The sequence below is a fragment of the Podarcis tiliguerta genome (assembly GCF_965153285.1).
Source record: "Podarcis tiliguerta genome assembly, chromosome: 10".
In the NCBI taxonomy this organism is placed as follows: Eukaryota; Metazoa; Chordata; class Lepidosauria; order Squamata; family Lacertidae; genus Podarcis; species Podarcis tiliguerta.
Window position 1 is genome coordinate 19744137 of NC_139543.1, and position 27444 is coordinate 19771580.

Here is a 27444-nt window from a genome sequence, read left to right on the forward strand (position 1 = left end):
AAGAATGCTGTGAGTTACCCCCTCACAGAGCAACAATTCCCAGCATTCTTAACAAACTATAGCTCCCATATTTCTTTGCTGGCAGTCATGTTTTGTAAATGTGTAAGGTAAGAAGGTCAAGGAATCAAGAGTGACTACAGGGTTGCGGTGCTGAAATATACTCAGAGTCGAGTAGGGATTTCATGCTCTTTATTTCAGCTCATAGCAACAGTGATTGATTTCCCCCAAAACCTCAGGCTTGATATACATTATTTACCAAATGAGTACCATCTGATTGGTTGATTATGTTTCCCTCCTGGCGCCTGATTGGCTGCTGCTGCATCCTAGTATCCTGCTGGCCTAATAGGCTGATTAACTTCCTCCTGGGGTCTAATTGGGCTGCTCCTGAAGGCCAATCAGGTTGTTGCATTTTAGGATCCTACCTGCCTATTATTCTAGGATCCAAGCTTAGTACATAACAGGCGCTCATCTCGCTTTCAGGCCGATGAAGCAGGCATTTGTCCACAGACAGCTTTCCAGGTCATGTGGCCAGCATGACTAAACTACTTCTGGCACAACAGAACACTGTGATGGAAGCCAGAGTGCACGGAAATGCTGTTTACCTTCCCACCACAGTGGTACCTATTTATCTACTTGCACTGGCATGCTTTTGAACTGCTAGGTTGGTAGGAGCTGGGACAGAGTAACAGGAGCTCACTCCATCATGGGGATTTGAACCATTGACCTTCTGATCAGCAAGCCCAAGAGGGTCAGTGGTTTACACTATAGCGCCACCTGCATCCCCACTGTAAGTAAATGTGTACTGGTGTGCTTTAAGTGTATGGTTTGGTTCTGCCAGCTGAAATCAAGTAAGTGAGTTTCGGATTGGGATATTGGAGGCACAGCTGCAAATACATCCTAGAATCATAGAGTTGGAAGGGACCACGATGGTCATCTAGTCCAAGCCCCTGCAATGCAGGAATCTTTTTGCCCAGCATGGAGCTTGAATCCAGATTAAGAGTCTCATGCTGTGCTGACTGAGCCATCCGAGATATATAGGATAGGCTGAAATGGTCCATAGTTTGGAGGGTTGTCAGCCTATACTTTCCTAACTTCTCCTGCCTGTTGAAGAAGGCCAAATGATTTTTTTTCATAGAATAAAAGAATGCAAACCATGTTCAGGATAAACAGAATACTAGAAACAGGGTGAGCATACTCTCTGAACTTATGAGATTCTACATCATGCCAGCAGCATGTTTCTGGAACCTCATATCTCTGCCTCATAGCACAAGACATGACCCACCTCTGAGTTAAAATAGAGTACCATTAACATTAACCATGGTTAACACTGGTGCCAAGTTAAACCTGGTTGAGAGTAGCAGAGGATTTTTGAGGAAGAAGTGGCTGGATTGGCAGGCCTTATTCTTATGCTGAACAAACACAGAAAAGCACAGATGTTTTACAGGGTGATCAGATTGTTTTTTTTTTTTAAAAAGCGACTAATTAAGTGTAATAAATATTAGATAAACAGATCTACCAATACCTTCATCCCTGTTGATCGGTAAATGTTCTGCAAAGCCTCAAAGAAAGTAGAGGAAGATGACTGATTTGATAAGAGAATTCTGAAAGTATCTCCAAGAACAGTTTCTTTAACAGTTTGGTCCTGAAAATCCAACTCTCCGTCAGCTTGAAAATCAAAGTGTTCATGTACCTAGGAAGGTTATTAACTTAAGGTTATTAACTCATTCGGAGATGAATATTTATCAAGTGCACTGCTCTCAGTACCTACAGTTTGACCAAGAATATGGAATCCATCTGGGCTTGTTTATCAGAACAGAAAAGGTGTTTCACGTCACTGTTTCTGGGTTTACTTTTATGTTCACCGTTCCAGTGTGATGCTTTAAAGCACCGTGGTTTCTGCAGTACAGTGGTACCTCGGGTTACATACGCTTCAGGTTACATACACTTCAGGTTACAGACTCTGCTAACCCAGAAATATTGCTTCAGGTTAAGAACTTTGCTTCAGGATGAGAACAGAAATCGTGCTCCGGTAGCGCGGCAGCAGCAGGAGGCCCCATTAGCTAAAGTGGTGCTTCGGGTTAAGAACAGTTTCAGGTTTCAGGTTAAGTACGGACCTCCGGAACGAATTAAGTACTTAACCCGAGGTACCACTGTATAAGGAAACTTTACTGGGAATTTCTATAGGATTTCCTCTCGTTTAGCCACAGGCAGCTGCTCTTGTGGGGAAATGCTGCCGACGCTTGCTTACCTCAAGAATAACCGGATCCATAGAGCGGCTGAGCCCAACGTCAAAGGTTAGCATCTGAAAGCAGGAACTGCACCTGAAGTAAGATGACAGAAATGAAGAGTTGGTTCTGTCTTCAAAGGAGGCAATGACCTAAGATACAGATTTCAAAACGCACTCCGTCTCTCTCTCAGAAAGCCCTCTTTTCCCATTTGAATGACTGACCTGTGAGTAATACTGTTACGAGGGGTTTTGTTTTTTGTAGAGGGGGTGGAGATAGATTGTATGCATGAAACCAGGATTCAAATCCTGGAACAGCCAGGCTAGCTTCCTGGAGAGATAATGGCCCTCTAACTATGGGCCATTAAGGTAACAAAGGAAGTGACTCTGTGCCAGACAGCAAATGGGTGGGGGCCCCTCCTTCAATTCGCTGGGAGTTAGAAAGACAAAGGCCAGAACTGAGAGTCGAATTATGTGAACTAGAAACTGGAAGCTGGTAGCAAGGCAGCAGGCTGAGAAGGCAAAGAGTGAGAGCCATGTCTGATTTCTGCCAGAATCGAAGGCAGGGGCAATAGGAGAAGCAAGAGCCTCTTGGGGCATTGAGGCTGTGAGCCCCTCCGCTGTAGGCTCAAGTTGTATATATGTGTAAATAAACCATATATTATAAAGACACCACAATCTCCGCTGACCCTCATTCAGAGGAAACTGAGCCCGGAAACCCTGGAATCTTGCACCGCTCAGAGATTGGGGTTGCCTGCAACAATATTTAACCAGGAAGGAACAAAACACCTCGGAAAGTGTTCAGTGGCTTCAGATAGCAGATTCCAAGAAGATGTCTTTTTTAAAAAGAAGTCTTTCTCCTTACCAACAGATACTTCTTTCTGTATCTATCCCTGTTTTAGACTCTGAGCGTTCAAAGAAACCCATCAAGGCAAAGCTACATGGCTCCATTATGTCCCAGATTCAAGGCACCCTCATATTCCAAAGAGCATCTCTAAGAAAATTCAGCTTATTTCAATTTGTGTGCTTCAGTCTCCTTACTGGCTGGAGGCCTTTGGTCCGGAAGAAGGGGCTTCACTTAAAACCTCAGTTATCAATAAGAGTTTGGTTATTGCTTCTTTCATGTCCTCCAGCGCCTGCTGTGGGGAGCTGCCTTTCAAGACTGTTTCGAAAAAGGCTTGCAGCTGCAAATGAAAAGGAAACAAAATGCAGGAGTTTTCAAAACCCTGAATTATGTTGCATTTCTTCATCTTCATGAAATTCGTGAAGCCCAGCAAGAGATGGGATCCAAGATTATATCTGTAATATGCAGTCTGGCTGAAATAAGGACCCAAACATACTATCAGCATCTACCGGATGCTGAAGGAACTGGCTGTACCACTATCCGGTCAAAGTCTAAAAGGGTGAAAATGATAGACAGAGAAAAACATGGGTGGGGACTTTAAAAAAAGAAAGAGATTGTCCTATTGTATTCAGCACATCTCTAGCTGATTTCAAAATCTGAGCATTCTCACCCATGCATTTATAAAGTCAACTTTCATTTCGGTGCACGGTGGATAAGATGCAAAGAGCTTCTTACACAAGTGGGGAAATAAAACAAACCAAGCGTTTTTCAAACTCTTTGGTAATAAAACTGAAATGAAGATGAAAGCACAGGCTTACCTTGACTGAAAAGTGCTTCTTCTTGGGCGGATACCAGACGACAGCAGTTGAATGAATGAATGCCCGCAGAGGTGTTAAAGAGGTCACCAGCACGTACACTTTGATGATGACTGAAATGTCTTGAATTTTAAAGGTGTCTTTAGCGGGTGACGGATGCCTGGAAAATGACAGCACAATGTTAGGCAAGGACTGCTTCCTTTCTATCAAAAGTTCTTCCCTTCCTGTTTAACTGGCACAAAAATGCTTCCCATTATATTCCTCAGTACTGGTCCAAACATTTTCCTGCTGAAATGGAGCCAAAATGGTACCCCACCTTCTGAGGACCCATAGTTTTGAAAATATCTCACTGCACAATTCAGACACCAACCTTCGCCCTCCATTTCACATAGCAGCAATATACACCCAAAGCCTTGTAGAAACAGCATGCTCCAATTTGGACACACCGGCCACATTTTGACACTATGCTAAACACCAGTTTAGCCATACGGTCAATATTTGCTTGCTTAATGCAAGCCATAGTTAACATTAGCCACAGTTTTGTCCGTTCAGATGACATGACAAGTTGTGATTGAACAAAAGCAGAATCGAAAGCCTCAGATGTTCTCCTTGCAGCCACAACAATGGGGGGAGAGAAAATTAGTTGCGTGTGAGCAGGGGCGCCAACTATAGGGGGCTCTGGGTGCCCGAGCATCCACAAATTTTTTGTTGTGGGTGCTCAGTACCTACACTGTGGGGCCCACGACGCAACCTCTGGTGCCTCACTAAGCACCGGAAGTCACCTCCGAGGCCTCACAAGACCACAGAGATGCTTTCTAAGGTCTCGGAACCTGACTTTCAGTGGGACTGGAGGTCTGGTTCTGAGGCCGGTGTGTGTGTGTGTGCGTGTAACGTCATGATGTCACACGCCCTGGTCACCCATAACCTGCTGCATGTGAGCATGGAACGAGGATAGGCTCATTCACGTAATATTTCACTATAGTTCAGTATAACACAGGTCCTGAAAGACCTACATTGGCTCCCAGTATGTTTCCCAGCACAATTCAAAGTGTTGGTGCTGACCTCTAAAGCCATAAACGGCCTCGGCCCAGTATACCTGAAGGAGCATCTCCACCCCCATCATTCAGCTCCGAGGGCCTTCTGGTTGTTCGCTCCCTGCCAGAAGTGAGGTTACAGGGAACCAGGCAGAGGGCCTTCTCGGTAGTGGCACCCGCCCTGTGGAACGCCCTTCCTTCAGATGTCAAGGAGATAAACAACTATCTGACATCTGAAGGCAGCCTTGTTTAGGGAACGGTTCCTTGCAAATACCCCTTCCAGTTCCAGAACTGGCACCGTAAATGAATCCAAATACATCACGGGAAAATTGTAACATCTAGTTCAACCCATGCGGACGCAGTTATTAAGAACAGAAAACCAGTCTCTTACTGCTGAGCGTTCTCGATCGGCCGATGCAACATTTGTGTAAAACTTGCCCTTCTGTTATCATCTTGGGACTTCATGGTATGAAGAGGTACAATGTTTGATTCGGGGCAAGCAGAAAGGGCAACTGGAAGATGCACATCTGAAACAACATCAAGTTGGAGAAGGAACGAAAACGAGAAGATTGTTAAAGTAGCTAGCGCCTCTCTTTTCGGGAACTGCAATGTTTTGTTATTATTTTCTGCTGTAATGTTTCTCCGTGTACACAGAGTGCTTTATTATTCCACCTTCTTACATTTTATTTATTATGCTCATGCCATGTTCTTCTTACAGGAGACGCAGAGTGGCTTATATAAGATTTCCAGTGGTGGAAGATTTTCAGACACTTTGTCAGGTCCTTATAAAGGTAAAGGTACCCCTGCCCGTACGGGCCAGTCTTGACAGACTCTAGGGTTGTGCACCCATCTCACTCAAGAGGCCGGGGGCCAGCGCTGTCAGGAGACACTTCCGGGTCACGTGGCCAGCGTGACATCGCTGCTCTGGCGAGCCAGAGCCACACACGGAAACGCCGTTTACCTTCCTGCTGGTAAGTGGTCCCTATTTATCTACTTGCACCTGACAGGCGCTGGGACCGAGCAACGGGAGCGGGAATTCGAACCGCCGACCTTTCAATCAGCTAGCCCTAGGCGCTGAGGCTTTTACCCACAGCGCCACCCGCGTCCCAGCATCAGGTGCTTATAGGCTTAACTTATTTCAAAGTGGGAATGTGTTGGTCTTCCAAGACCATCTGTGGTGGCTGATGCTCAGTGAAACTGATGTGGAAGAAGACAGGGAGGCCAACATGAAGTGGAGCCAGAGTCAACGACATGCAGAGCCCACTAATTCTAGCTTTGTCCCCATCTCCCTCCATCCTGAGTTCTGCAAGGGCAGCACTGAGACAAAGGAAGACAAAGCTGATAAGCAGTGCCACTCCTTGGACTGGATATAAGAAAGGTAGCAGGCAGGTGGGGGCTGGATGAAGGCAGAGGTGGCTGTGGCAGTAACTGCTGGGATAGCTTAGTCGGTAGAGCACTAGACTCTTAATCTTAGTGTTGCGGGTTCAAGCCCCACCTTGGGCAAAAGATAGCTGCATTGCAGGGGGTTGGACTCTACACTTCTATGATTCTACAAACACTCTTATAATTAACGGTCAATTGCAATGGCGACTCTGAGATCTAATTTGCACATTTTATCTGAGAATTACTTTTTATTCTGTTTAATAAGAAATTTCGGTGGATATGATATATAATGCATTGGGGGGGAAATGTTTAAAGTAACTTTTTCTAAAAACCCCAAAGCCTTTCTTTTAGGGATTTTAGGTGCTGAAATCCCAATGGACTATATTTATGTATGATCACAGCTGTGCAGATGTTATGGGCCCAGGGATGGGAAGTAGATCAAGTCCCGATCAGAGAAGAATGGCAGATCAAGTTGATGGATTATGCCGAAATGGCAAAAATGACCAGAAGAATAAGAAATCAGGAAGACCAAAATTTTAATAAGTAATAAGGAAAATTTATAATTTATCCTGGAAAACACTGTAAACAGCTGAAATCGTTAGTAGGATTGGAATAACACTTCTAGTTTAATGGTGAATTTTGGAAATAATGGAGATGTGAAAGGTTTGGATTGTCATAAAAGATGTAGGAGGAAATGATTAAAAGTAGGACCCACAAAGGGGTGGAGGGAAGTCCAGGAGATTCTTTGGAATCTTGTTTTTATGTTGTATGTTGGAGATGTGATTGTAAAACTTTAATCTGAAAAACCAAATAAATAAATTCGTTAAAAAAACAGAGAGTAGGCTGAGAAAAAGACCTAAGAAAGAAAAGAAAAAAGAAAAAGTAAGAAATTTCAGTGGATCTGATCATGGTTTCACTGCAAATGTAGCGACTGCTGTTTTTCCCACTCCCTTACTTCGGATGATGCCATGGCCTTTGGCTAGCACAACAAAAGTTTAGCTGACTTATAATTAAATATCCATTGGACTGGGTTATAGGTCCCACTGACCTTAATGGGATCTATTCTGAAATAAGCACGCAGCTGATTGCACCCATTCAGAAAAAAAACCAGGGAAAGTTTGGCATACCCAAATTCCTTGAAATGGTTAAACCCACAATTACGTTCTTGAGGCTGTGATCCGATATGCACACTTTCCTGAGAGTAAGCTCCACCGAACACCTTGGTAAGTAAACAAGGTAAGGCTGAAAGAGTCATATATTTCCACGATGGGGCTTATGATATGCTTTACACATTGCACAAAATGGTGGGATAGGAAGTGAACATATCCGGCGTTTTACATAAGTAATCGAATCGATGGAATGCTGCCAATCAGTTGAATTAAATGCTTCCGGTATAGCACCAATAAATTGCTTCACAGAAGTTATCTACAGTGATGAACCTGCGAAGGTATTGTAATGAGATCTGCCAGTAGAGGGCGTGCTCTCCCTTTCCCTTCCCAACGCTTGTGTGACAAAGCCTTTTTTGTTCATATGTGGCGTGGCTTTTTATTAACTGCAGCAAAGTCCATTTTTAGACATTTCTTAATGCTTAAGAGAGAAGTCAAGCTGTTCTTATTATTCCCAGATCTCATTACTTAGCATGAGACCACACAGTTCTAAGCTTATTAAGTGATTAATATAACTTCTACTTAAACAGATGCACTTTATTTCAATATGCCCATCTAAGAACATAATTGAGGCTGCAGGATGTCTAATTATTGCACAGGAATAAGGAATTGGTGACAAAATATTATTCAAAAGAATGCACATTCCAAAGTACATTGGCAGATGCATACAAGGCCACAACGATCTGATTACAGTTATGATTATTACAGTGGTACCTCGGGTTAAGTACTTAATTCGTTCTGGAGGTCTGTTCTTAACCTGAAGCACCACTTTAGCTAATGGGGCCTCCCGCTGTCGTCCGCAGCCTATTTCTGTTCTCATCCTGAAGCAAAGTTCTTAACCCAAGATAATATTTCTGGGTTAGCGGAGTCTGTAATCTGAAGCGTATGTAACCTGAAGCTTATTTAACCCAAGGTACCACTGTACTGCCATGCTATACCATGAACAACAGGACTTATTTCAGAACAGGAGCAATGACATAATCACTCAAGAGCACCTGGGTAAGTGATGGTCTGTCTTTGCTTTGGGAAGTGAATTAGGGGAATACTGAGGTTTCCAAGTTTGCTTGCACCAGTTAGCATAGAGAAAGCCAGAGCACTAAGAAAGTAGTCAGAGGCTGGATAAATCTTTCCTTTCTTTTGATGTGGCTCCTAGGTAAAGGTAAAGGGTCCCCTGACCATTAGGTCCAGTCGTGACCAACTTTGGGGTTGCGTGCTCATCTCGCTTTATTGGCCAAGGGCGTTGGTGTACAGCTCCCGGGTCATGTGGCCAGCATGGCTAAGCCACTTCTGGCGAACCAGAGCAGCTCACAGAAACACCGTTTACCTTCCCGCCGGAGTGGTACCTATTTATCTACTTGCACTTTGACGTGCTTTCGAACTGCTAGGTTGGCAGGAGCAGGGACAGAGCAATGGGAGCTCACCCTGTCGCAGGGATTCGAACTGCCGACCTTCTGATCGGCACGTCGTAGGCTCTGTGGTTTAACCCACAGTGCCACCCGCGTCCCTGATGTGGCTCCTACTTCATTCTAAGTGGCAGCACCTCTTAGCAAGATTGTTTGCATTTCGGATTTAAAGCTAAAGATTGAACTTCAGCTGGCTGCATAAAGCTGGCTGAAGATCTTTTGTTACAGCTTAACAAAACTGGTCCAGTCAGAAGTAAGCAGCAAGAGGTTACTCCAAGGAAATGATACATAGGCTTGTGAGTTGAGGCCCCGCTCTGCGCTTTGTGATGAAATGAAACATTCTAGCCCAATGGTTGCCATTAATTTGATTCTGAATTGATTTTAGAATGAATTGATTTTAGGATGTTGTGTTACTTTTATTGTTAGCTGCTCTGAGCCCGGCTTCGGCTGGGGAGGGCGGGATATAAATAAAATTATTATTATTATTATTATTTATTATTATTCTATGGACACAAGTATTTTAGGTTAATGGTCTAAAAAAGACCACAACTTTATTGGTTACAGAATGTGAGTGGTATTGGGCTTAGGCATTGGAACCGAACAGACTATTCAGTGGTACCTCAGGTTACATACGCTTCAGGTTAAAGACTCCGCTAACCCAGAAATAGTGCTTCAGGTTAAGAACCCTGCTTCAGGATGAGAACAGAAATCGGGCTCCGGTGGCGCGTAGTGTATATGGTTTGATGAATAAATCAGAGCCGGAGTCGTTTAAAAGCTACATTCCTCGTGCAGCAAAGTTATTAATGACTGAACAGCTTTCTTCAAATATAATAAAGCAAGTGCAATCAAATGACTGGAAGAGAGAGAGAGAGAGAAGTTCAGGAGAGCAGGCAATTGTGATGCAAAGTGCTTCAGCAGATAAACAGGAATCAGCAGCAAAGGCAATATTTGAATGGGTGGCCCTGTCGCAAAGAGCATATACATCAGGGTATGCATGAAGGGGACCAAAAAGGATGAGCAGCTTCTAATACACAATTAATAGAACCCAAGAAGATAAAATAAATTCATGAATTCCCCCCTCCAAAGAATGCGGCCCAAGTATTGTGGTTAGATTTGAACCGCACTCTGAATAACGTCCCCGCCCCCGAGTAGCGGGACAAATGTTCTTCTGCATTTGTTTTATAGATCAAATCTTCTGTAAAGACTTCAAGAGCTATATCTACAGCTGCCAAATGAGCGCAATATTTCATGCGTCTGATGAAGTGTGCTCTGGCCCGCAGAAGATTATTCCACAATAAATGTGTCACAGTGCAATCCTGTCAGTGTAGTTGGGTGGGGGGGAGAAACCCAATGATTCTTTTCTCTGCAAAAAGTACAAAGATCTATGCCCTGCCTAATGACTCGTCCCACAAAGGAGAATGTGTCAAAGTAAGAAGCCATTATTCCACCGTAGGTTTATTCTAGGGTCTGGCTGTGAGAGGATAGTATTGGAAGTTCTTTTTGTAAAGCTAGCAGCTGCTTTTGTGAAGGAACACAGGTTTTTCCTCATTGGCCTGAACGAGAACACAGAGACACTACATTAGGATAGGAAGAGAATCAGAATACCCGTGTAAAGGAAGATCTGTGGGTTTGTGAAAATCAAGAAGGCAGAAACGAGTGCCCCTCTATTAATTTGAATTTCCTGAACATTTCAGCCACAGTGCTTCCCTTTAGGGAGTCGAGAAACTTTCTCTGATAAAAGTTTGCTTGCTGCCACGCTTGACAACAAGAGTGAGAGATACAAACAAATCAAATCATGTTTTGCCTCATTTTACATCAGAATGGTACCCAGGTTACAGACTCTTCATGTTCTGCTAACCCAGAAATAGTACCTCGGGTTAAGAAGTTTGCTTCAGGATGAGAACAGAAATTGCATGGCAACAGTGGGAGGCCCCATTAGCTAAAGTGGTTCCTCAGGTTAAGAACAGTTTCAGGTTAAGAACAGACCTCCAGAACAAATTAAGTTCTTAACCCGAGGTACCACTGTACACATTTCTGAAGGCCTGGGCCACTCCCACTCCCAACGTGATCGGCTGTCTAGACTTCAGAGCTGCGAATCATGACTCAGAGTTTAAGGGCCAATGGCAGAGGCCCAAAGTCTGAAATATCCTGTGATTAGATAAAAGGTAAAGGTAAAGGGGCCCCTGACCATTAGGTCCAGTTATGACCGACTCTGGGGTTGCGGCGCTCATCTCGCTTTATTGGCCGAGGGAGCCGGCGTATAGCTTCCAGGTCATGTGGCCAGCATGACTAAGCCGCTTCTGGCGAACCAGAGCAGTGCATGGAAACGCCGTTTACCTTCCTGCCAGAGAGGTACCTATTTATCTACTTGCACTTTGATGTCCTTTCGAACTGCTAGGTTGGCAGGAGCTGGGACCAAGCAACGGGAACTCACCCCGTCGCGGGGATTCGAACTGCCAACCTTCTGATCGGCAAGTCCTAGGCTCTGTGGTTTAACCCACAGCGCCACCTGTGTCCCTCCTGTGATTGGATATCATGTATCAAATCAGAACACAGGGGCTCAGAATCCTTAATCCAGACTCAAACTCAAGCAAACACAGCCCACTGAATACATAACGCTGAGCACCCATCAGGGACTTCAAGAGCCAAGCTACACAGTCAGTACATGTCAAATCCACCATCCGAGCCCCATAGTCCAAGCTGTGAGTGTTGGTGGTGGGCATTTGGGGGGAAGCCAATTTATTGAAGCACCAGTGAAAGGAGAAGATGCTTAATCCTTTTCTCCCTGATGTGATCAAAATCATATCTCTACAGTGTGCAGTTTGCCCCATTGGGGTGGGCGAAGAACACATATACGTGCAGTTATTCACATATGACAGACAACTATCAATCCACTGTTTTATAGCAGAGAGCATCGCACCCATTTGGCACCCAAAATCCCTGGCAAACCTCAAGTATGTAAGGAAAGTAATAACTGTGTCTTGATTAGTCTTCCCCCCCTTCTGTTATTTAATCCACCATATCCAAAAAGTAAATGAAAACATATCGATTAAATTTCAGAGGACTGGGATGTGGTTAAAGAAGGGTTTAACACTTGCATCAGGGGAAACAATTTAACTTATCTCTCTGTATCCTCCCATGCCTCCTCTTTATTAAGAGAGAACATTGCACATTGCGTTGATCAGAACAAAGAAAAACATGACTGCCTGCTTCAGAGTTCCGGCAGAGAGAGGGCAGTCATGTTTTTCTTTGTTCTGATCAACGCAGAAATAAACTTGTAAATAATGCTCTCCTGGGTGCATCTTTGGCTGTGCATTATCTGCTGATAGAGCGTGCATCGGCTCTGGAATGTGGGAAGCTATTTCTGGAGCTCGTGTCGCTAATTGCATTTTGTATTTTGTAATTTGCATTTTGCATTTTGTAATTTACATTTTGTAAAGAGAAATTCTGATCAATTGATTATGTCTGCAAGCAGCTACATATTAGAATGTATTCTACCACCTCATCCGAATGTTTGAAAAAGGTGCAAGAAAATCTTCGTGCATTAAAAAAAATAAAAAATGGAACAGAGCCTAACTTAGAGAGAAAAATACTTTCATTTCTCCAACCACAATGACCTAGCCTTTTGAAAAATCTTGCACATACCAGTCAAATTATCTTCTGAATAAGCTAACTGTTCTGAAGCACAGTTTTCTAATTATCCATGGTTTTCAAAGTGGTTAGGATGGAAAACTAGAAAGTGAAGGATGAAACCCTCAACCATTCAGTTACAATGATGGGATATAAGCTTTGGGAAATGCAGAATAGCACTCTAAAATGCAGATATGATAAAGCACTGCTGTCTTACAGAAAACAATGGCCTAGTGCTGAACTCCCCCTTTAAACCATAACTAGGACTCAACCTAAGTTCCCTTCAGCTCAGTGAAGGTACACACAACAAAATAGTACATAGGCCATTTTCAGCATGGTTCCCATGCTCTTTTCTTCGTGGTATTACTTCCCATATGGAGAATTTGGCATATTTGAAGTGGTCTTGAAGTAACAAAAATCTCGTTTGATCTGTTGATCATTATAATGTGGATCCGTATGCAACTGAAACAGTGCCATTCATGCACAAGAGAAAGGTATGAGCAGTCATGGGGAACCCCCAAGGTTTGCAGAAATATATTTAAAACATAGGCAACCTGCCCAGTGGGTGGGGAAGAAATACCCCAAACAGCCAAATGAGGACTGAGCAAGCTCAATAGCTGTGGAATATTGACCAAATGTTAGGGAAATAAAACAGAAAACTGTGTGCAAGAGGGAAACTGGGCTAGACCAGGGGTTGTCAACCTGGTCCCTATCGCCCACTAGTGGGTGTTTCAGGATTCTAGGTGGGCGGTAGGGGGTTCTACGGCACAAGCTAAATCTTCCTTCCATCGAGCACTGGTGGGCGGTAAGGAAATTTACCATCAAGAAAGATGCATTAGTGGGTGGTAGGTATAAAAAAGGGATGCGGGTGGCGCTGTGGTCTAAACCACTGAGCCTCTTGGGCTTGCCGATCAGAAGGTCAGCAGTTCGAATCTGCACGACGGGGTGAGCTCCCGTTGCTCGGGCCCAGCTCCTGCCAACCTAGCACTTCGAAAGCACACCAGTGCAAGTAGATAAATAGGAACCAGTCCAGTGGGAAGGTAAACGGCGTTTCTGTGCGCTGCTCTGGTTTCGGTGTTCCGTTGTGCCAGAAGCGGCTTAGTCATGCTGGCCACATGACCCGGGAAAACTGTCGGCGGACAAACGCCGGCTCCCTCAGCCTGTAAAGCGAGATGAGTGCTGCAACCCCAGAGTCGTCTGCGACTGAACTTAACTCTCAGGGGTCCTTTACCCTTTTTTTAAGGTAAAAAAGGTTGACTACCCCTGGGCTAGACTATCCATGACAAGGACATGGGCTGCCTAGTTGGAACCCTGAGCATAAGCACACCACACTGCAACAGTTTGTTGCAGGCCCACTTATATATTAAAGTGCAAATGCCCAGCAGTGTTTGTGACTCCCCCTTCCCCAATAATAAAATGCAAAACAAACCCCAGATCCATCTGGGTCACGCAGAACTAATTGTGCGCCTCTTTGGATTCTAGCCTTTGTTTTGAAAAGGGTATTAATTTAAAACAATAATGCTTCTCTGTTCCATGTTCCATCTGAAGATTATCTAACAGAAGAGCAATCTTTGGTTTTGCCGCTACGAACCCCAGCAAAATAGCCAGAAGGGCCAAGGGTACACACACAAACACACACAGAGCTAGGTTGATGTATACAGGAATCAGGAGTCTTTACATGAAACCAAGACTTTTTATCAGGGCTGCTGAGCATTGCACCAACTTTGGCCCTGAGTATTTATTTATTAGTAAGGCAGAACAGCAGCAGTAGTTCTGGTGAATGTCAAGCAAGGGTATGTCCCAGTGTGGGATGGCCAGGCAAGGGGCCAGTTCAGCTGACTTTTTGTTTGCTTCACTGCTAATTCTGCACTGCTCCATTGCCAGGGAAAGCAGTGTACCAAGTGGGTCTTCTGTACAAACCTGCTCCCGCACCAACAACATTTCCAGCAGCAGGAGCATAGGGTACCGGGGAAAAGGGCACTTTCTATTCGCTCAGTTTGTCCAAGTAGGTTGCAGGGAGCTTTCCTCCTCTGGTACCAGTGTGGTGTAGTGGTTAAGAGCAGTAGTCTCGTAATCTGGGGAACCGGGTTCGCGTCTCCACTCCTCCACATGCAGCTGCTGGGTGACCTTGGGCCAGTCACACTTCTCTGAAGTCTCTCAGCCCCACTCACCTCACAGAGTGTTTGTTGTGGGGGAGGAAGGGAAAGGAGAATGTTAGCCGCTTTGAGACTCCTTAAAGGGAGTGAAAGGCGGGATATCAAATCCAAACTCTTCTTCTTCTTCTTCTAGCACCTCTGGGGAAATAGCAAGGAAAGGGCTTCAGGAAGAAGGGGAACGGACTCCTTTTAAACTAGGCCAAGAATGTGGCAGTCACCCTTCTCCTCTAAACAGTTTCTCGAGGCTCTGTCACTATGATACAAAGAAAAACAGTACAAGAGGAAGCAAAATTTGCTTTCCGGCCGTGGTCACCACGTGAGAATTCCAAGAACGTTAAGATTCTAGGATTTCAAATAGAGGCACTAGTGACAGGTATTTAGTGAAGCTCCAAAAAAAATTAAAAATCCCACAGAATCTAGACACATATAAAAAAAATGCTTTCTTAAAAAATGTTTTGAAAAATACATTGAATTTGGCACAGCTCACCATCGACATCTAGCATCACCTATGTGTATTGCACATTGTGACACATTTAAAACATTTCATTGGCAGCTGTGTAGCCGAGTCCGGAATTAAGCAGTGCGGAGGCATATATAAACACGTAATGGAAGTTCCATTGGTATATTGACAGAAAGGAAGAAGTTCTTCGTGACAACATCATAGGGTGTTGTTGTTTAGTTGTTTAATCATGTCCAACTCTTCATGACCCCATGGACCAGAGCACGCCAGGCACGCCTGTCTTCCACTGCCTCCCGCAGTTTGGTCAAGCTCATGTTGGCAGCTTTGAGAACACTGTCCAACCATTTTGTCCTCTGTCATCCCCTTCTCCTTGTGCCCTCCATCTTTCCCAACATCAGGGTCTTTTCCAGGGAGTCTTCTCTTCTCATGAGGTGGCCAAAGTATTGGAGCCTCAGCTTCACGATCTGTCCTTCCAATGAGCACTCAGGGCTGATTTCCTTAAGAATGGGTAGGTTTGATCTTCTTGCAGTCCATGGGACTCTCAAGTGTCTCCTCCAGCACCATAATTCAAAAGCATCAATTCTTTGGCGATCAGCCTTCTTTATGGTCCAGCTCTCACTTCCATACATCACTACTGGGAAAACCATAGCTTTAACTATACGGACCTTTGTCGGCAAGGTGATGTCTCTGCTTTTTAAGATGCTGTCTAGGTTTGTCATTGCTTTTCTCCCAAGAAGCAGACGTCTTTTAATTTCGTGACTGCTGTCACCATCTGCAGTGATCATGGAGCCCAAGAAAGTAAAATCTCTCTCTGCCTCCATTTTTTCCCCTTCTATTTGCCAGGAGGTGATGGGACCAGTGGCCATGATCTTCGTTTTTTGGATGTTGAGCTTCAAACCATATTTTTCGCTCTCCTCTTTCACCCTCATTAAAAGGTTCTTTTATTTAATTCCTCCTCACTTTCTGCCATCAATGTTGTGTCATCTGCATATCTGAGGTTGTTGATATTTCTTCCGGCAATCTTAATTCCGGCTAAGGATTCATCCAGCCCAGCCTTTCACATGATGAATTCATCTGCAGTCTAGATACACTATTTTTGTTGCGGAAGATACCACGAAGATGAAGAGAGACACGGCGTCTCTGTCAGGGCTAAGGGAGTGTACAATGGCTGGCAGCCAAACTGAGCAGCAGACTCACCACATGCTGCCATTGGGCCGGAGGATGAAGGGAAAGGCTGCCTGTGGCAAAATTGTTGTTTTGAAAGCACGTTAAAGAAAAACACAGGGGAAATCGGGCTGACCCAATTGCAGAGGCAATGTGAAAAGTATTGTGAAAGACAGAACAAATCTAAGAAATATAGGCACTTATAAGAAGCAGTCACACTGCCATTATTTATCACTACTCATCCAAAACAACAACAACCCTCTGCTGATGGCAAAATCCAGGCAAAAAGAAACACCTTAAACTCCCATCGATTGCAATGTGAGAGGTAAACATCTGCTTAAGCCTCTCCCATAAAAAAAATCAAATGGTTTTCACATGGCTAGATCATGCCGTTAACTTTCTGCTTTGTTGTGCCTCACCCCTGTTAGGAAAACTCAACGTTTATTTGTCTCCCTCTTTCTCTTCCCTATTTTGTTCTCTCATTCTAGTGGTGACTTCTCATTTTTGGTGCACACCTATTAATTTGCGAGGAGGCATCACATGCATCGCACAACAGCAACCCAAAGGAGCCCGTTCCAATTTCCTTTCCAAGATTATGCACGTGACCCCGGGCAATAAAACTTCATAATTCCAAGCCGTAATCCTTGCGCTGAACGCTAATTCGAAAGGTGCTGCCAGGAAAACTAAAGTTAAATCAACACAGCAGATACAGGGGAGGATATCCTGACTGAGGAGAAGAGCCAAGGGGAAAAAGAGAAACAATAGGAAAGTGTTTTATTTATATTTTGAAATCGCTCCTCTTGAATAAATGTGCAGGCTATGTCCTTGTTTCTAAGATAATTCAGCCCTCCCCCTTTTAAAGTTCAAGTGTGGATGAGGACTCTGGGTGGCAAGAGCGAGCCACTCCTTGTTGTGCCATTTGGCTGTGTGGGCCACTTTGACGCCAAAACAATCCTTTTCCTTTTAGAATGTAATAGTTAAGTTCATTTCCCCCCTAGGTATGCATATCCTCCAACATTCCTCCAATGAAAATAGGGACATCCCATTCCATGATGATAATTTTACTATTTATATCCCACACATCTTGCTGGGTTGGCCCAGCCACTCTGGGCAGCTTCCAACATATATTAAAATATAAAACATTTTAAAAAAAAACCTTCCCCATACAGGATTGCCTTCAGACAGCTAGGGGGTTGGATAACTCTATATCCTCCCACATTTCTCCAATGAAAATAGGGACAGCCTAAGGAAAAGGACGCGGGTGGCGCTGTGGGTTAAACCACAGAGCCTAGGACTTGCCGATCAGAAGGTTGGCGGTTTGAATTCCCACAACAGGGTGAGCTCCTGTTGCTCGGTCCCTGCTCCTGCCAACCTAGCAGTTCGAAAGCACGTCAAAGTGCAAGTAGATAAATAGGTACCACTCCGGGGGGAAGGTAAACGGCATTTCCATGTGCTGCTCTGGTTCACCAGAAGCGGCTTAGTCATGCTGGCCACATGACCCGGAAGCTGTATGCCGGCTCCCTCAGCCAATAAAGCGAGATGAGCGCCGCAACCCCAGAGTCGGCCACAACTGGACCTAATGGTCAGGGGTCCCTTTACCATTAAGGAAAAGCAGGACATTTTGGGTTGAAATCAGAAAGGAGAACGGCTTTTCTAAATCAGGGATGTCCTTGGAAAATAGGGACACTTGGAGGGGCTGGGTTTGCTCAACCATTAAAAAGATTATGCTTCCCCCTTCCCCAGTATTGAAAGCTTCTAGTTCCAGGTTTGTGGTGGGCGAGTTACCACTTTTAAAAATGTCATGTCCATATCAACAGGTGCACAACAGGCAGAAAATTCAGGTCATCATCACCATTATCATCATTTTTAATTTGCATGCCACCTTTCCACATTTAAAAAAACAATGCTCAAGGCGGCTTACAGCATAACAAGATTTACATAATTTCAAAAGTCATAAACAATAAATAAACCACATCAAAAAAATACACAACCAACTGGGAAACAATTTCCACATAAATCTAAATCTAAAACTAAGAATACAGCATTCATATCACAGTTTAAAATGACATAGGTAAAAAAATAGCAGCAATTTAAACAAAAAACAAAACAAAACGGAGCCCTCTCTGCCCAGGAGCAGCGGTGGCGGCAGCAGTCCTTTATAGAGCCCATCAGGCCCCACCCCGGGCCAGGTGGTGAGCGGCAGGGCTGGGGCCCTCAGGCACTGAGCAGGGGAGTGGTAGCCGCAGCAGCAGTCCTTAGGGCCTGTCAGGCCCCGCCCCGGGCCAAGTGGTGAGCAGCAGGACTGGGGCCACTGGTAGGTGGGCCAGTGACATCATGCAATAATGCAGAAACTTACCCTAGAACAAAAGGGAGATCTGGCTCTGCTGGTAGATCTCGCTACCATTTGCACTAGATTCCTGGCAAGGATTCCTGGCTCCCAGTTGTTTACCAATGGCAGCGACAAAAGGAACCACCTTGTTGTTTTCCGTATAGAGGAGCATTATGTCAGGAGCGCCTGCACATTCAGGCTGGAAGGGCACATCACTAACAGGATTGATACCTCAAGGAGAACGAGGCTTAGGACAAGCCTAGTACGGCCACATTCTCCTTTATCTGCCAAGGGGGTCTGAATTACTCTCTCATTCACCAAAGGAGGTGTTATGGGGGTTCATGGGGCTTGCTTGACAAGCCTTGCCCTCCAATGCAGCCACAACACAGCCATCTGTACATATTGCTGATGTGCGAAGGGGCACTATGAGTGTAGGGTGCATGCCCCTAGAACTCTTCCATGCAAAGGGGAGACCCTCATTGAACCAGTGTCCCCTCCTGCACGAGCAATGATTCAAGCAATGATTCTTCAGCATCAGTTTCGTTGGACTGGTCATGTTGTGCAGATGCCTCATTATCGTCTTCCAAAGCAACTGCTCTATTCCAAACTTAAAAATGGTAAACATAATGCCAGTGGTCAACAGAAGAGGTTCAAAGACTCTCTTAAGGCAAATCTTTAAAAATGTAGTATAAACACCGACAACCGGGAAACACTGGCCTGTGAGTGCTCCAGTTGGAGAACAGCCTTTACCAAAGGTGTCATGGAAGACGCTCAAACTCAGGACAAAAGCGAGAAACACACTAACAGGAAGGCACGCTTGGCAAATTCAGACCATGATCAACTCACACCCAGAAGCCTATGTCCCCACTGTGGAAGGATGTGTGGATTCAGGATTGGCCTCCACAGTCACTTTTAGACTCACTGTTAAAACCGAGTTTATGGAAGACAATCTTACTCAGCTACGAGTGATCGCCGAAGAAGATGATGCATAGAGGCCCTTTCCACACTGAGAATGCACAGACAGCAGGGAATGTTTGCAGTGATGCCCGTCTGCTTGCTCCCAGGTTCTTTCAATGCATGGAGAGCTGTGCTGGTCCTGTGAGTTACCCGGGAGGCAAGGTTCAAGTCCGGTCCATGGTCAGAGGTGCAATGTGGAGGCAGTCCATAGTAGCTGAAGCTTGATGCAGGGCAGGGAGCTGGGTGAAGTCAGGAACAGGCTTGCAAGCAGGGAGCCAGGGCGGGTCAGGAGCTCAGGCAGGAAAGCAGGACAGGGTTCAGGCAGGAACAGGCTACGAACAATGTTGCTCCCGCAACTTGGGACTGGGGCTGGCCAGCTTTTATCTGCCCCGAGGCATAGGGCAGCCCCAATCCACAGGTGACTCGCCCCTCCTGGCCTGGAGGCGAGCACTCCTCCTGGGGGAACTTAGTTCCCTCTGCCTCTCTGCCCTGAGCCTCTGCAGCTCAGGAGAGGCTGGAGGGTTACTGGACCCAGAGGCAACCTCACCTTCCCCTGACGGGGCTGAGAGTGGAGCACCTGCAGGCAATGGGTCCTTCGTCACCTCAGGAGCCAGAGCAGACTCAGCTGGTGCCTGCACCTGAGGATCCAGCACAGGTGAGGACCCTTCAGGCTCAGGCCCCAACCCTGGCTCAGCTGGTTCTGGAGGTGGGGAATCCTGTGCAGGCTGGGATCCCACAGGTTCAGCCTCCGAGTCTGAATCCCAGGCCATCACAAGAGCACTGAATAGCTTTAATGCCTCTGAATGACATTTAAGTACCTTCCACACACGAGGCAGGATAAAGCAGTCGCCTCAGGCGGCAGAAGCAGAAGAGGCAGCTCCCTGCCCACCCCACCACTTTCGGGACATGGCACTGCTACTCGTCTTCCACACCCCTGGGGTGGAGAAGACAAGTGGGGAGGCTTTGTGGGACATCCCTCTTGCTGAATTTCAGTGGCAGCAGAAGTGGGGGGCAGGAGAAGACAGGGAGGTGGGGGGCAGGACAGGATATGGCAGCCAGTGGAGCAGGAGGCAGCTCATTCTCGTTTCCCCTCAGGCGGCAAAACGGGATGGGCTGCCCTGGCACTATGAGTAACAGGTTATTTTCGAGAGCGACCCAAGATGAGCCAAGGTGGGTTCACATTCCAGCAAACACACAAAGATTTTTTTGTATAAAAAAAATTAACCAAACGTCCATTGGAATAAATCAGAATGTTACCTGGAAATGTTCTGACTATCTGGCATAACCCTTCTTTCCTGCAAAGCAGGCGCTGTATTTGGGGAACGGCATTTGCCTGAAAACAATGGGAGAGATTCTGATCATTGGCGTTTCCTTTTCGTAGCTGCTGCATCACTTTTATTGTGCCAGTCAAGGATGCCACTAAAGCGCTCTGCTGCTCCAGAGATATTAGCTGGGGCTCGTTCCCTTACATGGGGAGAGAAAATGGACGGAAACTATCTTGGGGGTTTCAATCAGCCCTAAATCCTGTTTTTAATTGCAAGTCACATAGGTGTGAACATCCCCAAGGAATCAGAAATCAAGGCAAGTTCCCTCTTTGGCATTCAGTCCAAAACCCTACTGGCATTTTGTTTATTTATAGATACAACTGCCAATTGCCTAGGAGAGATGTTCATGCTAGATGTTTATAAAAGGGCAATAAAGCCTTAAAAAAAAAAAGATCTTAAAGTCAACCCTGCCCTGGCAAGAAAACTTGTGACACCCACTTACACCCAACAGAAGGGGCACTCAATTCTTTCAAAATGCCGGGCGCATGTTGCACACTTTGTTTCCTTTTGTTCCCAAGCATTCTTGCCTCAATGAGACATTTGTGTCCATTTCTTTGGAATCCTATATTTTTATTGCAATGTGTGAGAGCTAAATTCCAGCTGTGGGTGAGGTGAACTACAACAATCTAGGTCAGATAACACAGAGAATTATTGCGGCATCATGTAGAAATTTCAGTGGGCATGATCCAGCCAAGGCTAAGCCGCTGCGCTTTCCACTTATATCAAAGGGGGAGAATTAAACCTGTGCTTACAACTCTCCACGGAGCTGTCTACTCCAGAATCAAGCCAACGGGGTGTGCCGTTCACCCTACCTCTCCAGCATCTCAGAGGTCTTTTACTCAAGATCCTTAGCCTGAAATGCTGGGGTGTCCCTGCACCCAGGATACGAAGCTGCCTTTGAATGTGTCTGACCATTGGACTAGCTAACTCAGGCCAAACCTCAGGTGATGTCAGTCACAGAGTTCCACCCTCAGATGCAGGGCTGTTGTGCCTCACACCACAATAGCTCAGTTGATTAGAGCATGGTGCTGATAATGCCAAGGCTGCAGGTTCGATCCCTGTAAGAGACAGCTGCATATTTCAGCATTGCAGGGGGCTGGACTAGAGGATCCTCAGGGTCCCTTTCGACTCCACGATTCTCTAATTTGCCAGTACATTCATACCTTGGAAGCCAAACGCCTTGGCAGTCGAACGTTTTGGCTCCCGAATGCCACAAACCCGGAAGTGAGTATTCCAGTTTGCGAACGTTCTTCCGAACCCAAATGTCCGACACAGCGTCCACAGCTTCTGATTGGCTGGAGGAGCTTCCTGCAGCCAATCGGAAGCTGCGCCTTGGTTTCTGAAAGTTTTGGAAGTCGAATGGACTTCCGGAAAAGGTTCCGTTCAATTTCTGAGGTACCACTGTATAGGGGCTCTGCCTGGATTAAGACACTATAGCATGGATTTATACAGTGCTTTTTTCTGGGGGTACTCAGGGATACGCGTATCCCTAAACGTTTTGTAAATCTATGTTTGGCCTCATTGAGGGGCAGTATTTCAATATGAGTAGGAAAATGAGAGTACCCCTAAACATTTTTAAATAAAAAAAGCACTGGGTTTATTGCAGGCCTAATCCAATTCAAGCCCTCAGCACCTGCAATTTTCATTGCCACAAAAGCCTCATTGAAACAAGTGTTGCCTGTTCCTGGCAAAAATTCTCCAAAATCTCAGGAGGCTGTTTTCTCTCAGTCTTATTTCTCAGAGGTCTTTCAGGTAGAGTTTTTGCAGATTGCGCCTGAGACATCGTTCACACAATGGTCCTCCTCTAACACCAGCAAATTCCCATACCGGTTGGATAGCTATAACCGGTTGGATAGCTAAAAACGTACGAAAAGGTCCCAGAACTAGCATCTAACTGAGTGGGCCAATAACTACTTAAGGGCATGTCAAAAACAAAGATGACAGTTTTGAACCATACCTTCTGCAGTAATGTTGCTCCATGCGATTCCACTCTATTTAAGCAATTTTCATGGTCTGCTTTGCTGGAAGATAGGCAGATCAGAAGATCCCAAGAGCTTAATTCATCTGTACAAAAGAAAGAGAAGCACAATAGGAAACAACTATTTTAAAAAATTGTCCAAGTGCCACTTGTATTTGTTGCTATGAAGCAGCATTTGTCAGACACAAGATTCGGGGCCTCACTTGATCCTGTGCAGAGTTTCACAACTTTTACTAATACAGTGGTACCTTGGGTTACAGACGCTTCATGTTACAGACTCCGCTAACCTGGAAATAGTATCTCGGGTTAAGAACTTTGCTTCAGGATGAGAACAGAAATTGCGTGGCGGCAGTGGGAGGCCCCATTAGCTAAAGTGGTACCTCAGGTTAAGAACAGTTTCAAGTTAAGAACAGACCTCCAGAACGAATTAAGTTCTTAACCCAAGGTAGCATTGTACAGCTAAAGACTCCTCTCAGTTCTCATTAGATTTTGCCTGCATAGACATAAGGGAAGCGCAGTGCAAATGGACATCATTAGTTGAAACCACAGCTAAAGAGTATTATGGTGGGAAATGAAACTACAATCCCAATGTGGCTCAGTGGGAGAGAACCTGGGAGATCAGGTCTCAAAGGCCCACTTAGCCATAAAGTTCACCAGCCTCAATCTTTCAGAGTAACCTACCTCACAAGGCTAATGGGAGGATCAAAAATGGAGAGAAGGAGAACCACCATGTATGTCACATTTAGCTCATTGGATGAAAGATGGTATAAATGTGTGTTTGCTGGGAATAGTATGTTACAGAATCACAGAACTGTTGAGTCAAAGCAACCCTGAGGATTATCTAAGCCAACCCTCAGCAATGCAGGAATGTGGAACCAGGCAGAGGGCCTTCTCAGTAGTGGCGCCTGCCCTGTGGAACACCCTCCCATCAATCAAATGTCAAGGAAATGAACAACTATCTGATTTTTAGAAGGCAGCCCTGTTTAGGGAAGTTTTTTTATGTTTGATACTTTATCGCTATTATTATTATTATTATTCAGTTGGAAATCGCCCAGAGTGGCTATGGAAACCCAGCCAGATGGGTGGGGTATAAATACATTATTATTATTATTAATTATTATTATTATTATTATTATTATTATTATTATGTAATGCAGCCGTCCCATACGGGGATCGAACCTGCAACCTTGGCGTTTTCAGCACCACACTGAATACGTTGAACAGATCTCAGGAACTACTTTGGTGAGCTTTTAGCTTCACTGAAAGGTGGGCCAGCTTAGCTCCATATTTCCTTTACCTGAATAAGCATGGGTGTATTTTATAGGGATGGGGAGGCAAGAAAGGGAATGTTCCCCCCTCCTCCTGTTCCCTCACCTGCCCTCTAGGGGGCAGCTTCGGCACATCAGATCATACCAGATCTGCTAGCTAATGTCCTTTTTCAAGCAGTCTAGAGCCCGGCAGCGTGTTGTACACATTAAGCAGCATATTGACAACTGGCTTCTCATAGATATGCGGCTCAATATTTTCATCAAGATAGCAGATGGCAGCAAGATAACATTCTCTCCTCACACGCTCTTCAGAACACTGCCCTCTGAACGAACCACTTGGAATGCCTAAGCTGGCCAAGCAATGCAGATGGACAAAGGGCTGGTAGGAGGAGAAAGGCAAACATTCTTTCATCCGAAGAGCTTTTGGAGTGGGAGAATATTATTCTGCAAACGGAGGTACCAAAAAACAAAGACCTCATAGGACAAACTGGCTTAAAATAAACTGGGCTGCTTTCAGAAATATTTTGCATCGTAAAGAAGAACAGTGCAAAAACCCCAATGCCAAAATAGCCCTTTGTAGCATGCAAAACAACCTTGTGTAACTTTATGAAATGAAAAAAATAAACAGAGTCCATGAAATGTGTACTTGAGACAGGGGTGGTTTGAAGAATGAAGGTGACCTGGGCAAAGTGCCTCCTCTACCGACCCTTGAAGTGTCCCTATTTTCCAGGGACAGTCCCGGTTTTACAGAAGCCATCCCAGTTTCTGATTCGATCCCAGAATGTCCCTGTTTTCCTTAAAGGTAAAGGGTAAAGGGACCCCTGACCATTAGGTCCAGTTGTGGCCGACTCTGGGGTTGTGGCGCTCATCTTTCTTTATTGGCTGAGGGAGCCGGCGTTCAGCTTCCAGGTCATGTGGCCAGCATAACCAAGCCGCTTCTGGCGAACCAGAGCAGCGCCGTTTACCTTCCCGCTGGAGCGGTACCTATTTATCTACTTGCACTTTGACATGCTTTCGAACTGCTAGGTTGGCAGGAGGAGGGACCAAGCAACGGGAGCTCACCCCGTCACGGGGATTTGAACCGCCGACCTTCTGATTGGCAAGTCCTAGGCTCTGTGGTTTAACCCACAGCGCCACCCACGTCCCTGTGTTTTCCTTAGGACGTCCCTATTTTCATGGGAGAGATGTTGGAGGGAACATCCCTATTTTCATGGGAGAAATGTTGGAGGATATGCCTTTAGGCTTGCCACACAGCAAAGAACATTCCAAGGGAGCTGCCATTTTGCTTTCCCACAATGCCCTGGGATGCCTGCTGTAATGTTGCTCCAGGGGATTGTGTGAAATTAAAATTGAGGTTCTCAGCCACAGCTGCCCATTGTGGAGGGACTAGAGCAAGTGTCAACTACTGGGGAACTGGAGCCCCAGCAGCTGCCGGCTGTCATAGGAAGTCAGGTGCCAACACTTACGCCTGACATGAGAGATGTCTCCAAAAACCGCCACAGTTATGGGACAAGTATGTACCAGGACAGATGGGAGGTTGCAACTTTTCAACTTGCCACTGACATTATCATCATCATTCACCATCATGCTATCACCTGCTTATTTTTGAAAACTGTTACTAAAGGCAGAAGGGCAGGCCTGGCTGTTGTTTTTTTCCTGATCAGTTGCCAACCTTTGTGGGATCCATCTTGGAAGCAAGAATTTGGTGGCAGGCAAGCAACAGCTATTAAAATCCGATTATCGCAATGACAAACAACTGTGCAGTACTGTTTCCGTTTATACCAACAAGCTACTGAAGGCATGAAGAGGGCTATTAAATCATTATTTATTAGTATATAAGAGCCAGCTGCAACCACACGCAAATTCCTTCCACAATCTCAAGCAAAGTAAAACATACAACTTGTTGACTATACATCTGACTAAGTCGTCTTCAGAGTCAAATGGGTCCCCTAGATTTGGATATTTGACTAGATTTGGATATCATGGTAATAATGCCAAATATATATTTAAATTTTGAAGACCCTAAAACGGAGGGGAAACAAACAGAATGAGAGCCACAAGCCTGACGTAAAACTGAATTTATGCTGGGTTTGCTACCGTTGTTGTCTGTTTAGCTTTCCTTTACAGGCAAAATAAATGAAGACTGTATTAAGGTACACACATCAAATGGCAGCCCTCTGCTCACTTGACAACATCCTGCCATCGCTACAGGATGACCCCACAGAAAAGATGCCTGCTTTCCCCCCAGCTGCTTGAATCCCAGTTTTACACCCCACAGAAGAATCAAGAGTACAGGAAGATATCATCTGGATAATCCAGAGGGACAGAAAGATAAATGTAACCCAGTCAACTCTGTTAATCAACATGAATGAGTCTACCCAACGGAATTGTCTTGATATGCATTAGGAAGAATGCCTTCCGCATTCACAGCACCATTGTTATTTATCTTCTGTGTCCATGGAACAAATTAAACATCGTCAGGATGGATACATAAACACTTCTATAAACAGAGGAAAATAAACAAGACTTTATAGCTTTAAGGCACCATGAATGGCATGCCTAACGAGAAGAAAGACGTACAGTGGTACCTCGGGTTACAGACGCTTCAGGTTACAGACGCTTCAGGATACAGACTCCGCTAACACAGAAATAGGACCTCGGGTTAAGAACTTTGCTTCAGGATGAGAACAGAAATCGTGCTGTGGCGGCGCAGCGGCAGCAGGAGGCCCCATTAGCTAAAGAGGTACTTCAGGTTAAGAACAGTTTCAGGTTAAGAACGGACCTCCAGAACGAATTAAGTACGTAACCCAAGGTACCACTGTACCAACATCTATTTATTTCAAGATGAAGACACCTTTGCCATTGAAAACAAATAACAGAAATCCTAGCACATCGTGCTTTTCTGTTTCTGTCCTGGACCATGGTACTTTGGATGAACCTTCAGACTTTTGCAGAATGCGCTCATCATATTGGCAGTCCCAAGTCCTGCTTCCTACACGCTGGATGCATCTGTCAAGAGCTGATTTCTAAGCCAGAACTTCTCCCTCTAGAATATCTGAACCTAAAACTACAGTGCTTTTTATTTCTTTCTGGAATAGGCCTGTTATGTACTGAAGTTCTCACCCTGTGCCAGCAGGGGGATACTGTAGATAGTTATGCAAATGAAGGATCGAAAGTGACGTTCAGTGATTGGATAGTTTTAGAAAATGGCAACAGTTACATTGTTCTGGAGCTCTATATAAGCAGGCTGACTGAGCTCCTCAGTTAAGTTCTGTTCCAGCTTACAAATAAAGAGCTGCTTTGGAAGA

At 45.2% G+C, this 27444-nt stretch overlaps 1 protein-coding gene across 1 annotated transcript in view; it reads right to left on the reverse strand.

Annotated features, from left to right (window-relative positions):
- Positions 1-27444, reverse strand: part of CPED1 (cadherin like and PC-esterase domain containing 1) — a gene marked incomplete at its 5' end in the record, with an annotated part of 114069 nt that overhangs the window by 57725 nt on the left and 28900 nt on the right. Inside the window, 7 exons of the mRNA XM_083399502.1 lie at positions 1523-1690; positions 2249-2321; positions 3266-3408; positions 3887-4043; positions 5309-5444; positions 20823-20898; positions 22848-22954. Of these exons, the coding sequence (XP_083255628.1) occupies positions 1523-1690; positions 2249-2321; positions 3266-3408; positions 3887-4043; positions 5309-5444; positions 20823-20898; positions 22848-22954 (860 nt within the window). The remainder of the gene's footprint in view (positions 1-1522; positions 1691-2248; positions 2322-3265; positions 3409-3886; positions 4044-5308; positions 5445-20822; positions 20899-22847; positions 22955-27444) is intronic.